The 17,745-nt window shown below is 39.9% G+C and overlaps 2 protein-coding genes and 1 long non-coding RNA gene across 5 annotated transcripts in view; 1 reads left to right on the plus strand and 2 right to left on the minus strand.

Moving 5' to 3' along the window:
* The first annotated feature begins 281 nt into the window (after positions 1-281).
* On the plus strand, positions 282-3,116 carry LOC310811069. Its single transcript, XR_014554454.1, has 2 exons — positions 282-1,074; positions 1,348-3,116. It is a non-coding gene; the product is annotated as an uncharacterized lncRNA (long non-coding RNA).
* LOC310811068 (membrane-spanning 4-domains subfamily A member 4A-like) lies at positions 2,669-9,811 on the minus strand. Of its 2 annotated transcripts, none has more exons than XM_083679071.1 (7): positions 9,660-9,811; positions 9,117-9,357; positions 8,392-8,493; positions 7,980-8,036; positions 5,300-5,467; positions 3,422-3,538; positions 2,669-3,127 (listed from the first exon to the last, which is right to left on the minus strand). In XM_083679071.1, the coding sequence occupies exons 2-7, from the start codon at positions 9,303-9,305 to the stop codon at positions 3,014-3,016; spliced, it is 747 nt and encodes a 248-aa protein (XP_083535197.1). In that variant the 5' UTR covers positions 9,306-9,357; positions 9,660-9,811; the 3' UTR covers positions 2,669-3,013. The 2 variants fall into 2 exon arrangements, with proteins under 2 accessions (XP_083535197.1, XP_083535198.1); XM_083679072.1 differs by having other exon boundaries at positions 9,117-9,354; positions 9,660-9,788.
* Positions 9,812-11,319: 1,508 nt separating this feature from the next.
* LOC310811508 (interferon-induced protein 44-like) overlaps positions 11,320-17,745 on the minus strand; it is a 29,272-nt gene continuing 22,846 nt past the window's right edge. Inside the window, exons 1-8 of one of the 2 annotated variants that reach the window (XM_083679692.1) lie at positions 15,784-15,921; positions 14,285-14,359; positions 13,917-13,950; positions 13,166-13,370; positions 12,701-12,844; positions 12,371-12,542; positions 11,812-11,912; positions 11,320-11,682 (exon numbers count right to left, since the gene is read on the minus strand). In XM_083679692.1, coding sequence (XP_083535818.1) covers positions 11,506-11,682; positions 11,812-11,912; positions 12,371-12,542; positions 12,701-12,844; positions 13,166-13,370; positions 13,917-13,950; positions 14,285-14,348 — 897 coding nt within the window. In that variant the 5' untranslated portion in view covers positions 14,349-14,359; positions 15,784-15,921 and the 3' untranslated portion in view covers positions 11,320-11,505. Of the gene's footprint in view, positions 11,683-11,811; positions 11,913-12,370; positions 12,543-12,700; positions 12,845-13,165; positions 13,371-13,916; positions 13,951-14,284; positions 14,360-15,783; positions 15,922-17,745 lie in introns of those variants that run through there. The other variant, XM_083679693.1, reaches the window with a different exon arrangement.

The raw sequence follows: 17,745 nt of genomic DNA on the forward strand, positions 1-17,745 counted from the left end.
GGGCCGTGGCCGGGGTTGTGTCGGCGAGACTTTTGTTGCACACCTGCTGCGAATTAAGTCTCGTCGGCGAATGTTTAAGATGTGTGTGTGTGGTGAGACGCATGGGCGTAGCCCTTCATAATGATTAGGGCCGTCACAGCCAATGGCTTGCGTCACCGTCCTATTTATTCCGAGGTAGCGTTGTGTCGGGAGGCGCCACAATTTGTCCCCACGTTACTTCCTGCTACGCCCCCCCAGTCAACTGGCTACCGGTATGTACGCTCCTTCTATGTATGCTCTGACTCTGGCTAATTTGTTTGTAGCCTGGTAATTTATTCTTTGCACGCTGTGGTCGCTTTGCAGCGCTTCCACCTGTTGCTTGGCGGTGTCCTGTCTTGGTCAGTGGTGCGTGCTGGGCTATTGATCGCGTAACATTCTCTATGGATTCATACCGAACGTAAACATTTAGCGGAGCTCCGTGAGCTCGCTGGTTGGAGTGGGAAGTCGTCAACTTCCTGGTACTGCCGGTTGTGGCCGTGCCTACTGCTGTTTTTGCCATACGTAGCTTACCTGCATGGCTGCCTCATCCGCCCTGAGCTAGCCACTTGCCTGGAAGATAGCGGCGAAGACGCTAACAACCGCTATTTTTAACTGATACGGCTATCTGTTGTCTTGTCCTTGTGTGTTGTCTGTCTGTGTTGCAATCAGTGTGGGTGTGTTCTGGGGAGGTTTTGGTTACTTTAGGGGATTTTGTTTATGGTGTGCTTTAGTCCTGCTTAAGTTAACCCTCTGCTTGGCCGCCCAACCATAGTTTCTGTCCTGTCTAGTTGTGGGTTTATTGTTTGTTTGTTTATATATTCCCTCACCTCCTTTCTCTTCTTTTATTTTTCAGGTGCTGAGTGCCCAAGGCAGGGAGGCAGCTAGATTCCCTCGGTGGTGGTGTCCCTTTCCCCGTGTGTGTTCACGTGTGCCTCCTGGTTTTTCTCTTATTTTGCCATTTTGATCCTGTTTTGCGGTGTGTATGTGCGAGCACGAGTGACTGATTGGTGTTGTTGGACCCTCTCCCTCCGTCTCCTGTTATCTCGCCCCCTGCTGGTAAGCCTCAGCCCTGATAGCTTTGTTTCCCCCCCTACTCTCATACAGTGTGATTGATACTTGTCTTGTATATTATATGTAGAGCCTCTATTTTTATAATAATAAAGATAACTTATTTTTGGAACCTTGTCTCTGGTGCTGTTAGTCAACGAACATGTGTGCCAAAGTCTAATTGAGAGTTCATTGGTTAATATTTCCCTGGGTGCAATTCCCAGGGTGGCGTTGTCTGCTAACCCCCTATTCCTACCGCCACATGTGCTTCTGCCATTTCAGTAGGCGAGCTAAGCTGGAAACGGTGAGACGGGCGAGGAGAGCTGCGAACGGCGAAAAGAGAGAGAGGCGTTTCGAGGAGGCTGGAAAGCCCAAACAGTTCGTGTATGAATAAACGGGAGAGTTTCCCTTACCAAGACACTGCGTCTGCCTCTGTGTATAATCGGACCTTTTTACACATAGCAAAAGGGGTAAATACTTATTGACTCAAGATATTTCAGCTTTTCACTTTTCATTAATTAGTAGCATTACACATTTCTGAAAAATCATTTTCACTTTGACATTATGGGGTATTTTGTGTAGATCAATGACATTTCTGCAGGGTGGATGAATATTAATCAAGCTGTGTTTAAACCCTGATCTCACCTCTTGCTGTATCCCCTTTTTTCCACCTAAAGAAGAACTCACTACTGTGTGGCCATGTAAACCAAAGCAGAGGTTCTCTCTCTCTCTCTCTCTCTCTCTCTCCCCCCCTCTATTAAGGAGGGCAGCAGGAGAGAATGGAGCACACCTCTCCACAAGTAGGAGAACAATAGGAGGTTAATTGTTTGGAAAGTGAGAGTGAATGCTGAATACATAGAGAACTCCAGTAACTGTTTAATCAGAGTGTCATCTCTGTGAGCACGTAAGATTGTACACCAGACTCCAAGTGGTGTGATCAGTGTGGTGTATTGCACATCAGGCCAGGTCATGACCGCAGCATGGTTTGTTGGAACAGTGGTTGCAAATGTACTCTCAGTGACAATGAATGTATAGTAACATGCTAAGTTTTGGATCTGTTGTACCATCAAGTTGTGATTATATGGCTATTGTATGAATGATTTTCTGCCACTACATTTACAGATGCTATATAAATTATAAGAGTATGAGAGTAATGAGAATGGGGTTGTCTTTCGTCCCCTACACACTCTTTGCATAGAGTTTGGAAAGTAAGTGGCTGTCCAGAGTAAAGTAACAAGTAAAGACACATGACGACCAAATAGGATGGCTTTAGTCTTTTTGTCTTTTAAGTGTATGTATTTGTATATATTTGTATGCATTTTCCCGCCATGCCCATTGTTTTATGAATTCAATAATCTAAATGTACATTCTTGCATTGAGTGAAGAATGATATTGCAGAACCCCTTTTTTGCAAGTTTGAAAGAATAGGATCCATATCTGTTTGTTCTTAATTCACCCTCAAAGATAAGCGTTTAGTATTTTACTGCAAAAGACATGGGCTACTGTTTGTTGTGTACTCTTATGTTGTGTATAATGGGGGGGATGAAACTGCCTCACAAATCAAAATTGATGATGAGGGTTATAATGTGTACATACAGCTCAAAAGAGTTAGATTTGATTTATTTTAATTTCCAGGGTGTAATGTGACAAAAGTAAAGATTTCACAAGGTATGATGACTTTCTATAGGCACTGTATTATTAAGATACAACTATCATCATGACAGTTGTCTTACCATCAATAGTCTTATACCAGACATTTTCTCACAACCCTAAAGGTCCCACAAACATTCTGGTAAACCCCTACATTCACATTTGAAGATATTTGAATAAATCTCTGATACAAACAATCATGTCATTCGTTAGGGTCAAGTTTCAGACAGTTTAGATTAGAAATTAAGAAGTGCTATATGATGACGTAGTAAGAGCTATATGGCACAATGGTTTTGCCTCAGGGTGAGTATGGAGGCAGAATGGCCACTTTCTCACTGCCAAGCAGGGGCTCGTCACTGTCGTTCAGGGATGCAGTGCTGGTTGTGGGGGCACCTCCGCTCTCCATCACCACCTACAGGTCAAATGAGAGGATGCAGGATCAGGTCAAGAACTGGCCCCAACCCCAATTTGTAGATTTGAAAGCAGTGTGTATGCAATATGGCAGAAACTCCACCTAGCTTACTAGATTTCCTTGACCAATCCTTCCAGATCTCTTAGATAAACAAGGATGGGGTGGATGGGACAGTTGGGCAAATGTTGAGTCACAGAGGCAAAATGGTTCATGGCCCATCTGTGTTAGACCTTGAACCTGTGCTTATCTTTAAATGTAAGACTATTATAAACAACAGAATGCCCAACAGCTTACCATACTGCTCCCATGACGACTTATGGCTTTTCCAGAGAAGACACAGACAGTGACAGCTAAACAGACTTCGAGCACAGCCAGGACCAGCAGTAAACCCCTGATCCCATCCTGCACTCGCTGGGGCACACAGAGGAAAAAGAAGAGCCAAATGTGGCAACATGTGGGATGAGGGTTAACTTTCATACTTAAGTTTTGGTCATGAGCTTGGCTCATGTTTGTCACCATATCAAATATATTTCACTCGTTTAATACCACTGTACATGATAATTAGCCAGGACCACAACCTAAAAATAGTACCACTGTACATGATCTGTTTGTGGGCTTACCAGCCCCTCCAGGATTTTGCGATTCTGCAATCGCATAATTCAATGCAAAATTAACCATTCTCTCATATTTTGTGAGGGCATGCAACGTTAACCAATCATTGCACAGCATAAAAAGAGTCTAATCAAAAAAGGCCTTGCAATTTTGACAAATTACCACACTGTTATAGTCCAATCAAACCACACATCAACAAACTTTTTTTTGTCAGTGTGTTCATGTCTGAAGCTGATGGTGGACGACTGACAGGCAGAGAAATGGACACAAATCAGCCTAAAGAAATATCAGCTATTTCCCAATGTTTTACACCACAGTGGGGCAAGTTGTTTAGTACTAGTGCAATGTAGTGCTGGAACACAAGAGAATGTCATCCATCTTTTTAGAACTGAGCACATATCACATTTTAGTTCTTTAAGTGAAATTATCATTATCAAAACATTTTTTTTAAAAACATCGCAAATTGCCTTGCAAAATTTCAGATATCACAAATAAACATTGCAAAATCCTGGAGGGACTGGCTTCCAGAGTCTTTACTGTATAATGGCTTCTTTAAGTATTTGTTATTTTATTGAACCTTTATTTGGGCAGGGAGTCCTATTGTGGTCTCTTTTACAAGGAAGCCCTGCATACACACAATTTACAACCATACATCCCTAAAAAATCATGATTACATTATAAAACACAATCAGGAAAAACAAACACATTTTTCAACAAAGAGGTCCTCGATCGAAATGTTAACATTCCAGCACTAAAACTAAAAATGGATTTACACCATTCAGTGCAGATCCTTGGAACCGCAAGAGTTAACCAACCCTGAGATGAGTTTGGTAATTTATGTTCTTTTACTTTAATAACGAGGTGCCGTAAGCCAGGAGCTTATGCAGTAGGGCTTTGTACACAAAAAGGGAGTAATGGTGCGATCTGCAGGACTTTAATGAGGTCCAGTTGAAGGATGCAATGATGAGTATTAAAAATCACCTGTGATAAAGCAAAGGGCACTATGATAAATGGCATCCAAGGGCTGAGTGAGAGTGGTGGCTGCTACATTTTGGTAGATGATATCAGCTTAATCCAGCACTGGCAAGATCCCTTGAAATAAATATTTCATTTACAAACACTGTTTTGGTCCGGAATGAACACTTTATATTTAATTTATAAACATGTTGTTACTGCCAGGGGTGTTCTAGGGGAGTGGACTCACCGATTTTTGCCCTTCTGTCTCTGGTGGCTGCCTCTTCGAATCGTGTGCGCATGCAAAAACATAACAGCTCATGCCCAAGACTGCAAGTCCATTCCGGCGGGGTTATATTATTATTAGGGAGGATGTTGTTCTTTGGAACTTCAAAGTGAATGTCGCTGCGGTGGTAGATTTCCAACAAACTTACGCCCTGCTCCTTTAAAGTGGAACTACTAACTGGCTCGAAGACATTGCAACTAAAAAAAACAATATCAACCTTTTTTTTTAATGAAATCTGACCAGAAAATGTGTCACTGCGACACCCCCTTTGTTGCAAAGTCACTTTGTTGTTCCGGTTTTGTTAGCATATTAATACTCACAATCAATTGCCATGCCACGCCCCTGCATGCCCGCTGGTTGTTCTCGCCATTGTCGTTGTTTGTGCAGAAACTGTCATCCCTTGTCATACTTAGCAGCATGCAGAGATATCCAACCCCAGCAAGAGCTACGAGGACACTGATGACATTCACAGCCAAAGTCCCTCTGATCTGTAACAGTGGGATATATAATCAAACACTACATGGCCATAATCAAATCTTCTTAAATTAAAAGTGGCAAATGATTAATCAATATCGTGTTTCGTTTTGCCAAATGTGTATGCATTACTTGTGACACAAGGAAAATTAAAATTCAAAACTCTATATTGTATTATCATTTTCATGATTGAGTATACATTCTGCCTGCCAAATTGAAAAAGAAAAAGGTAAGTTTGACTTTTAATTTTCATAGTACTATCTGGTAACACTGCCACATTGAAAAATGAAATCCAAATGCTTCCATGACAGATCAGTTTTCATGTTTGTCATTTACTTTCCTTGTTATGATCGCATGATTTGTGAGAAAAAGAAAACAAATACTCAATATACAATTGTCAATACTTTTTTCACACTCTGATAAGTAAGTGATTTGTAAAATTGTCCTGTGTTTACTGTTATTTTATACATTTTCTCTCAATTCACTTTGCACAGCTTACACTAATGTCTTTGTCTCTCTCACCAGCCCTGACACCTGCAAATCTTTACAACATCCAGCCTGCACATCTACATGATCCAAAGAAGATTGCCAGCAACAACAAGTTGCACCACTGACATATGCAAGTCCATAGAATGGTTGTAACCAGTCAAAAGAAGGAAGTCTCCACACACACTTGTGTCAATCCCTAATTTCAGATGTTCTGTTGTGCTAAGCTTTCGTTTGCAATGATTTTCTACTGGAGGCATAGCACAATAAAACATCACACATTGATCCTAAGTGTGAAGAGACTTCAATCTTTGATTTCACCTCCCTGCACTTTAGTTTTTGTTTCTGTTGTGACTCAGTTCCCACAAGTTGCAACCAATACTTGTAGCATGTCCTATTTTCAAAGCACATTAGGTGTCCTCTGTGGCTCAGTTGGTAGAGCATGGTGCTAACAACGCTTAGGTTGTGGGTATGATTCCTGCTGGGACCATATACACTGAAAAATGTATGCACTCACTGCAATGTAAGTCGCTTTGGATAAAAGTGTTAGCTAAAATGCAATTATTATTATTATTATTATCTCAGGCTGACTGTGCCAGAATCACCATGGACTACTGAAGTTCAACCAGAGATGTCTGCTCTCACTCATCAAACCACATCACCAGATGTATAAAATCTTTGTCTTTTCATCGTGTCCATAAGCATATGTTTTGCTTCATTGTGTCTTGGACACATTTCTAAATGCAAATTTTCTGTATATTTAATAATTGTATTGCTCATGACCAAGACCAAATTATTGTGTTAGTGATGTGTTATAGGTGGACATATATATTTCACACATTGGACATATTGACCTTAAATGTAATAGGCAAATGGAGTTAGAAGTACTGTTCTATACATCCAGAGTAATTTCTCAGGAATGTTTAATTATCATAATTTAATGAAATTTCAGAGAGTAAATCTTTACTTTAGGCTAACAAGCTAGTATTGACCACTCAATAGACATAATTTTCAACCGTTTTAATGGAATAAAAAGAAATGTATGAAATGTAGAAATGTAAACATAATTGTGGATTACCTTACTCTCATCAATGCAAGGTATGTTTTTGCTACCACTGCTGAGAGTATAATACACAAGCCTAGTAGGCTACCTAAAGCCTGGAAAGAATAGCACAGGACTCAGACAGCACTGCTAGCTAAATAAAGCCCTGACCCTGTACAGCTGTAGAAGTTTGTTAACATGCTATATAAAGCTGATAATTACATAGTTCCACCTGATTTCTTTTGATTAATCACTGGTAGTTTTTCTGGTATACTTCAGCTAAGTGTGAGTGTCTGTTTCTATTTCGTATGCTAGCATGAGCAATCAGGATTGCTATAACATAGCTTACATTAGTCTGCCTGTATTGAAGGGTATATTGAAAGCACAATCACAATTATTTCAGTAAATTTCACTCCTTCTTATTTCACAATTCATTTAATAAGATTTAGATCTTAGGATCAATGTTGACACAGCCGTTTTCCATACTAAAAAGTGAAGTGTCACCAGCTTACCATGTACAGTGAGTACAGTTGGCAATATTTCCTCAATGTGTGAGTCATAGAAATGACTATCTCCGGCATTCAAACTGACCCAAAAAAATAAAGTTGGAAACCAGGTATATTACTTTATATACAGCACCAACTACATAGCTATTTGATACAGTCCATTATCTGCTACTTGGACATTAAACATATGTTATAGCCATAGGGCATAGGAATAATCTGTCTAGATTTGAACTCAGAGATTTCTGTTGGCCAACAGAGGGGTGTGATTTTGAGGCATATTATGTAAGTTTCCAAGTGCTTAAAGTCTGGAACATCTATTTGCGAAATACGAGTGCACCTTTTCAAAATGGGAAAATCGAATCTTGGAAATAAGTGCATTTAAGACGTTGAGCACAAGGAAATCAGAATCTGGGCCTTAATGAAGTGCAACTTGTCAGTGCACACTAGGGCCAACAATAAGTGTGAAGCATTATAAAATTATGGTCAACTTACCAGACCAAGCCTGGTTCCTTTCCGGGAAGACACAGTCAGAGATCCAGAGAGGACAAACTAGAGAATGAGAGGCAAAATAAGGAAAGGAAGGAGGCCACTTAAGGCACTTGAGATGCACGCTTGGTCTCTGAATGAAACTTACAATGTGGTAATGCCTACTGTCGTTCATACATACTGTAGCTGTCACAGTCAAGAGGGACTCAAATGTTACAGTTAAAGTACCATTGTCTGCTGTTTCCTGTGGGTGTGGGATGTACCTCGTCCAGAAGAGCTAATCTAGTTTGAAGTCTGTTCAGCTCTTTCACGTTTACACAATGTTTTTTGTTATGATTACTCTAGCGATAGGCCAGATCTTCTGACACCTCAATAGTTCAGTTTGTAGAATACTATTCCACCTCTGCCGAGAACTTACTGCAATTCCCATGAAAAGCGGTGCTTGGACAAACTGGGTAGGTGAGAGAAGAGCGGACAGGCTCACCACCATGAAGACCAACCCAATAAACACCTGCACAATCTGAGAGACACAAGAACATACAACGCAACATGAGTAACATTAGGAGAGAGAGGTGGCAAGATGTTCAGATGTTTACTCGCAAGTCCTTTCAGACAGAAGGACATTGAAGGTTTGTTTTTAAAGTGGGTTGTGAGTTTTTCATTATTGTTGCAAGCTCCACCACACAGGTCGCCTACTCAGCAAATCAAAGTTGGTATCCTTCTGAATAATGCACTCATGTTCTAAGTCCTGCATGGCCAAACCTCTACCCCAGGCTGTTGTGCACAGCACAACATATCAACTGTCATTAGAAGTCACTGACCAGCTGCAAAGCTAAGTTTTTTTTTTTTTTTTTTTTTACAGGTTTTTAAATTGTGCAGCACCTGCACTTCCAAAAATGAGCTAAGGGTTAAAGTTATGAAAAAGTGACAGATTTATGAAATCTGGATTCACATACATCGTAAGTGCTCAGTAACATTTGTTTGTGAATTGTGACAAATTGGACTGATCTAGAGTGATCGGCCTAATAGGCTACTGCTATAACTACCAGGTTAATTGACCAACATTAACACTGCTTAAAGAGCTTATATCAGACTACTGAAATTCCCCCCCATGTTGTGAATGACGCTCCTGGCTTCGCTCACCCCAAGAGACTGGGGCTCTCCCCGCAGGAACATCGTCGTCATCTCGGACACTTTCGTAGTCCTCATAAAAGGAGCTGCACTCTGGATTTGGGGAGTAACATTTGGCACCGACACCTTGCCATTTCCATCCTGAGGGAACACCTGAGTAACAACCACTACTCCATTTGCGGTGGTGACAGAGGCGGACATAATCGATCTTCCGACGGTTGACGACAGATTAATGGAAATAGCAGTAGGCCTACTTGGAAACAAAATGCATGACGCATTTTAGGATATCATGTTCAGATTCAGAAGCTTGTAATGTGATATTTGATAATATGTTTTACTGCGTTAGTGATCGATATAATCTTTGTTCGGACAGACGTTTTGTCTGTTATTGTAGTTTTTAACTTAAAGAAAAACATCAAAAAGCATAATTAGACTACGGCCACATAACTAACCCAAAAAAACATAACGAGTCAACCCAGTAAAGTTTGTCCTATGCTGAGAACAATTCCATGTATCCACAATTTGCAATCGCCCACTGTAAATCGGATAGCTTACCACCAAATTCCCTTTTTCCAAATAGATGTGACGCAACTAAACCAGGATGTTCGGATGTAAATTTGGTTTCGCTTAATGTTTACACAATGTTGTTAGGCACCTCCTACATTGCGCTATCATAAACGTCCTCATATGCCCCATTACGGGAACAACTCTCCTACTTCCCCTTCCAGTGTTAACTCTTACAACACAGATAAATCACCGTGTGGGCAACCAGCGCTAATCCTGCTCATAGCACATGACGTCCAAAAGATAACATGCAATGAAAAATGATGCAAAGTTGACATTGAAACGTGCATTATAGGCCTAGTCATTTTGTCTATTTAAATCACATTTGTGAGAAAAGTTAAAACCCAAACAGCACGTTTACGTTGATGGTAATGGTGCACTGAACTCTGTGCTCCCTCAGTTTTCCCCAATAATTTCGATAAATCTTCAGTCAAGTAATATATGCCATTTAGCTGACGCTTTTATCCAAAGCGACTTACATTGCAGTGAGGGCATACATTTCAGTATATATGGTCCCAGCGGGAATCAAACCGCCATGCTCTACCAACTGAGCCACAGAGGAGCCATTACCAAGTAATTTTATCCGCTCCACAAAGGGGTTAAAGTGTCCCCTCATTGCTCCACCCGCTTTTGCGATCTTGATAGCCTTACACAGTTCGCATCTGGATTTCCTGTACTAGTCGGAATCACCGGAGTTAAATGCGTTGGTCCGTGCTTTTAACAGAGCACGAATGTCACCATTAATCCAAGGCTTTTGGTTAGGGAATCTCTCTACCACTCAACCAACAAACTCTCTACCCACTCCACTGAAGTACCCCTGGCTCAACCTATCGATCGATCGATCGATCGATCGATCTATCTATCTATCTATCTATCTATCTATCTATCTATCTATCTATCTATCTATCTATCTACAGTTGTGGTCAGAAGTTTACATACACTTGGTAAGAACATGTATGTCATGGCAGTCTTGAGTTTCCAATCATTTCTACAACTCTTATTTTTCTGTGATGGATTAATTGGAGCACATACTTCTTTGTCACAAAAAACATTCATGAAGTTTGGTTCTTTTATTAATTTATTATGGGTCTTCTGAAAATGTGACAAAATCTGCTGGGTCAAATATACATACAGCACCTTGAATTATCAATTTTAGAAAGTAGAACGTTGTGTCAATCAAATTTGCTTTGTGGCATGGCCTCTTAACTTCTTATGAGTGATTATGATTGACTACAGCTGGTGACTTATTTCAGCCCATTTAAATAGGGCTCATTTGATACACTCATTACACTCAGCCAAAAACGCTACAATGGGAAAGTCTAAGGAGCTCAGCACGGATCTGAAAAAGCGCATCATTGACTTGAACCAGGCACACAGGATATTTATATGGAATTGCCCACTTACGTAAATGTGTTATTTTATATGTGTGCACTTTATCTTGCATGTTTACAGACACCCCACATAACGGTCCCTCCTAAAGACCTCTTCACCCCCACTACCCCCCTGTACAAGTTTCTCTCCTGTTAAAAAAAATCCTTCATCTAGCATTGTGACTGCCTATGGCCCCTGGTCTGAGCATTGATTATTTTATTTTATGATGACTGATGGATAGATGATTCACTTACTTAATGGGTGTACACATACAATAAAATGGAAAGACAACAATACCCTTGTTTAATCAGTAATATCCTTAGATATTACAGTCAAAAATCTTTGATTCTAGAGATGTCAGTCAAATCAATGGGACCACAATATCACAATATTGAATATGAAATACATTAATTTTACTATCGGTCCACTATCTGCATATCACTTCATTTTGTAGGAATGATGACACTCATTGCTCAGCGGTTTTGAGCGTCCAAAGGTAATCATTGGCAAAGTGCACAATCTGGGACATGGCACTCAATATCAGCACGTCCATGTCATTATCTGGCTCAATCTCCTCACTGTAGTTCTTCACTGGCAGGATGCAGTTCATTGGGAGGCCCAGCTCAATACTGCACAGTTCCATCTGACAGACACAGGAGTCAAAGGAGACTGGATCAGCCTCACATTACAACAAAGACTATTGTATCAGGTGTAGCTAGCGATATTGTATCAGTACAACTCAGGCCCATATTTACTGTAAAACAAGACATACCTTCTTTTTAATGTCTTTGCTCCAGTAGATATCTTTCAGATTTTTGTTCACCAGCTCACAAGCCTCATCTGGGAAGGTCAGGATAACAATCTGAGGGATTCCTGTAGAGATTGAATGGAGCATGCAGAGGGGAGAACATGGGTAACACAGAACCATGTCATAGTGTAGTTTAGAGCTATCTACAGCAAAACGCTGCTTTGTACTGTAGACAGTGGGTCAACCATCTATAAAACGTACACATAAAGTCATCTGCTGCAGTTGTTTATATCCACTATTGACCTCATTTGTCAGACTCTTGTGGAGAAGTTGTTGGCCATTTTCTGTAAAAGTTTTAGTAAGTACCGACTGCATGCAAAACACAACATGCCACAAAATTGTTTTAGGTTTAGCAGTGAGTACGAAAATATGTACTGAAAGATGACAAATCATTATGGGTATGTGCAGTCAAGTAAAAGTAAATTAGAATTAATTGGTAAAAGAAACCCAAAATTATTCACAGGATGTTAACTACGGCCATAAGCACCTTATCAGTGAGATGAGGATAGAAATGCTGACTTACCCAGTTTACTTGCAGCCTCCCTGACTTCCATCATTTTCTTGATGGCTGCATCCTGAATCTGGGAGAATGTGTGTGCTGGGACAAGAGTCACCAGACAATGAGCTTTGTCACTTAACTTGGGCCTCTTGATATACCTCGGGTCATTTTCTTGTAATGAGTCTTCTGCAAAGAACTGGACCAGAAAAAGAGATCATGTGTCATATGAGACTGTACATACTGCATTTGTTATTCATGTTTAGAAAACTTAGAAAAAAGTGTTCTGAGAACAGGACTTGGAAATGTTCTTATCACACCAAGTCTTTGTGTTCTCTTTTGTGTGATCTGTTTTACCTTATAGCCCTCTGGTATGTGACCTTTTACAGCATTGATGATGTCCTTGGTGTCCACCCCTTCTTTGGTCGGCTCCAGACCCATGACATCATTGAATACAAAGGGCAAACGTGAATCTCCGTTTTTTATGTAAAATGTTTTGTACTGAAATGAAAAAAGCAAAACGGTATTGTTTTTGGGGAATATTTGTCCATATTATCTCTCCATATGTTTATACATTGATTTAGACAGTTGGAAATGAGAGAATGATACAGACAGGATGGGCAGAGTAGAAGAGTAAGGCTGGGTCTTGAACCCGCAATCTACAGAGTGAGGTTACTGTACACTGTTTTAGTGAGTGTTGAGAGCCAATGAACTGCATAATAAACTACAGTATGTCATGGTGTACCAGAGCAATGTCTCATCCTTTAACATTGTTTATGCTCATCGAATTAGGAATGGTATTTCAAATTCATAACTACTCACATTCCTGGTGAAGCTTTTCCCTGCATGACTGGCTACCAGGGCATTAGATGTTATGCGCCCTTGGAAGACATTATTGAGGGAGTTGATAAAGCTGGACTTCCCAGCACCAATTGGTCCAAGTAGCAGGATTCTGAGATGACCCACGTCCGGATCATTCAGGTCAAAGTGTCTCAGGTCCTTCTCCTTCTGGTCTCTGGCCTTTTTACTGTCAAATACAATGAAGAGTTATCCTACTTCCACACATAATGGAAAACATGTTATACCTAGTGTCCTGTTTTTCCTGACCATGTGACCTGACAATTCCCAGAGGATGTCTGTAAACAAAGTGGTACAGACTGTGAAACCACCAAACACTACAATCCGACATAAAACTAAACTTCTAAACGTCACGTATATGAATTATTCTATCTCGGTATTCATATTTTTTCTAAAGGAAAATGTTTTTTTTGTGTAGTTTATGTGGTGAGTCACCTAATTTGCCATGACACCATTCACAGATTGTGGTTTTAAATCAGTTAAATGCTTTGGTTTTCCCCTTGAGTTTTTTTCCCCTTGAGTCTTGTGAAGGGAATGTGCTTCTGCCATGAGAATACAGGAAGTGTTTATATTTTACAAGGTCATTCATTTTTGTAATGAAGACCAGATAAATATGAATATCACAATACAGTACTATAGTAACTCAAACTGAATATGAACTGTTCTAATTTGCCCTCTCCATCTTTTGTCAGTCACTGCTTACTACAGTACTTACCTCCAATCCATTTTCCTCCATTCTTTGCTGAATTCTGTATGAAATAGAAGGAGTATATTTTGATTAAATTAATATTAGAGTAGAGTAGAGTAGAGCTCTAACTTTTAAAATACCTCTATAGCAAAGTAGAGAATGGAGAACGGGAGAAGCTTTCACTACTGGTGTGATAATAGACTGAACCATCCCTTTAACCAGAGGTTTTGTATACTGTATTTGCTGTTAATTTTGTGGTTGTTTCGCTGTAATCTAAGTTCTAAGTGGTGTGTCTGTGAAATCATCAATTCACGTGATACCAAGATACCTAACATGCTAGATTTACTGTACAGAATAGAATGTCACATGATGTATCCACAAATGTTGTCTCTTACTTGGTGATGGTGGTGATGGTGATGCTGCTGCTGCTGCTACTGTTGTTGACTGTGAACTGCCCATTACTACTTTTTCTGTAGGAGAAATAAAAAGTACATGTGTCATGTAGGCAGCTGTAACAGTAATCCTACATAAATGTGTCAGGTGTAAGTACTTCAATGAGAGATATTTTCCTGAAGGAATCAAATGTGTACAATACAGAAATTAAATGATGACTTATACTTTCACCTGACATGACATCAAGGGCCAGTTTTAATACTTTAAACGTTCTATCCTCCCTTCCTTGATACAATCACTGATCAAACGTGATTTGATTGCAAAGCAAGATTTTCAGAGCATTTCTTACAACAATCTAGTCATGCCAGATCAAAGATTTCCTCAAGAGGAAGTAAGGATACACTAGACTCGAAAAGTAAAACAGAAAGACACTGTTTCTACACCAATGGTGTATTTCCAACACATAGATTATACATGTACTCTACAGCTTTCAACCACTACAGACATTATCATACACATCGTGAATGTGAAAATGCTGCACCTCCTTTGGAGGTCTGGAGAATTTTAGACTAGCCGATCTGGTTTAGAGATATCCAGCATGGTTGCATTTCTGACTAGTTTGCTCAGCCAGTCTGTCTCGTTTTGTTGGTCAGCTGACTGTCAGAGTGCGTTTGACGCCATAAAAGCGCTGCTGTGTAGTTCTCCTGTTGTCGCTGCATCGGATTTCAGTCAACCAACTGGAGGTGGATGCAAGTATGGTTGGTGCTTGTGCTCTCTTGCTGTTTTGTTACTTGTAATAAAAGTCTCTGAATGAACCATCAGCTCTAGTCTTTGACATTTTATTTCAAAGTATTTTAACTTAGAATTCCACCACAGTATCCGCTGTTCTGGCTCTAGTGTTTGTCCTACTATTTCGTTCGTCGCCACACCTGTAGTTAGTCCCACGGGCGAGGTAGGCAGGTAAGGCGCGCATGGGCGTTAGCTTACCAGAGCTTACCACTCCAATCACAGACAGCTGAGTTATTTCCAAAACATACACTTAGGACTAAAGATTCATGTAGACTTGGCACAGTGGAGGACAGCAGAACAGATGCAGTAAAATAGTTTTTGACAAAAACAGCCTCATAATGGGATAAACAAACACTTCTGTATTTGTCAAGAAATAATAATTATTATTTTCAAACTTTTGACCCACAGGAGGTCTAACCAAGTGAGACAGGCTTTATAACTTTGTCAAAAGCAAATACTGTCACTAAATATGTACCCTCACTGTAACACAACACATTTACTGCACTGTAATCTCTTAATTGGAAGAATTCAAAATAACTGTTTTTGATTCATTATTGTCACTTCTCAAGTGTACTAAACATATTAAAATGTCATAATTTGCCGTTCTTATCATTTTACATGTTTCTGGATTAGACCATTTTTATACTGTATGCAGTATACAGGAGTAGGTAGAAGTCAGACGAATGGTTTCAGAAAGGCAAAGGAGACTTACCTTGTTGGTGCTGTTGCTGAAAGTGAGGTTGGAAACAGTATGCTGTAGAGGCAGTCGTGGCAGGCTATCCGATATTTATACTGCACTCATTTCTTGTAAATGGGGCTGTTTACAGGACGGGGTGGAGAATCTCTTTCACTTTCTCTTTCTCTCTGATAAAGAGCATCAAGGAGGTGTTTGACCCTAAGACTGCCAACAGCGGTCTCGCCAGATCCCAGGTCGTACTTTGAGAGTGTAAACATTTTTTTAATATACATTTTAAGCTTCCAATACTCCATGAATTTGTCAAAAACTCCATGAATTTGTCAGGGCAGGCTATCTGATCTTTATACAATACTGCACCCATTTCTTGTATATTTCACCCATTTCTTTGATATTCACTTGGTGCTTGCCAAAAAGGGAACTTGCAATCAGGAGCCATTTATTAATGCTTTATAAATGTACTTATAAATGCTTTAAAAACTAACCCTGATGTGAAATCATGCAAAGTATTTGCACAGTTGGTAAAGTTATTTCCTGAATTGTGGAGATGATTCGGCTGGCACCAAACCGATTCAAAACATCTTTACATACAATACATTTAAATTTACATTTATGGCACTTAGCAGACGCCTTTATCCAAAGCGACGTACAACAAATACATTTGTAGGAGGGACTGTTAAGATGTAGCTTGAAGAGATGGGTTTTCAATCTACGGCGGAAGATCGGAAGTGACTCTGCAGTCCTGACCGTTGTGGGAAGCTCATTCCACCAGCGGGGCGCCAGGACAGTAAAAAACCGTGACCTAGTAGCGCGGCCACTGCATCCACGTAGAGGCGGCGGTGTCAGGCGGCAGCCGAATACAATGTGAAGATCTCCCAAAGTACAGTACAGCTCTCATTATGTTTTTTTAACCCCTTGAAATCATGATGTCCTTGTCAAAACGTTCCTCATTTAAACACGTTGCACCGTGCACAGATTTTATTTGTTGATATATCCACTATCCACTACTTACCCCTTCTCTGTGTTCACCAATGTGTGGTTTGTGCTCTGAGCTGGTTTGGGTAAATCAATGAGTAGATCACATTGATATTGAAGTCACGTGAGTAGATCACATTGATATTGAAGTCACGTGAGTACTCTTCTATTCTGTGTATTTATGGAGAAAACCTCTGACCATATCAGAGGTACTAACATGTATAACTGATTAAATGTCACACCGTTTTATTAATGAGTTATCAACATTTGTAACTGATCAAATGTGACCTTAATGTAAAGTGTAACACAGTTAACAATGTATTAATGAGTTATCAATATTTGTAACTGATAGAAAGTGTAACACCATTTACCATGTATGAATGAGTTGCTAACATTAATTATTGAGTAACAAACATTTGTAATCAAGTATAATGAATGCATACCCACAGTATAATTAAAATAAGGCACTCCAAGTGAAGTAACCTCACTTTTCATAAGCAATGTTTATAGGGGACATCAAGTGATCCAACATTGCACGATTCATAATAAGTAGTCATAAACAAATAATTCACATCAATTGTTTATTCATGGTTGTCTATACTATAGTAATGACAGAGATGGCATTCACTTTTAACAAAACATAACCCAAAAATATCGGGGTGGGAATTGCGGGCACCTTGCAGAGGGGGGTGTTGTTGGGTCTGTGCCATAGTATATGCCTCTGCCAAGATTGTCTACCCCTTATCCATGTCATGTGCAAAATTATTATATTATTATAGTGTGACGTGCTTTGTAGTGGTTTTCCTCATTCTAGTTTGGTGTGGTGATTCCTTATAATCCATGCATGTACGTATACCTAGACGTTATCACTGTGTGTCATGAATATACCCTCTTCCTCTGAATCTTTAGAAGTGCTTGTGTGGTTTTGACTTCCCTCATTGATGGAACTCACGATCCATTTATAATTATGAGTAGTATGGTGGGACGTTAAGCCAACACATCTGC

Source organism: Argentina silus, assembly GCF_951799395.1.
Source record: "Argentina silus genome assembly, chromosome: 10".
Taxonomy (NCBI): domain Eukaryota; kingdom Metazoa; phylum Chordata; class Actinopteri; order Argentiniformes; family Argentinidae; genus Argentina; species Argentina silus.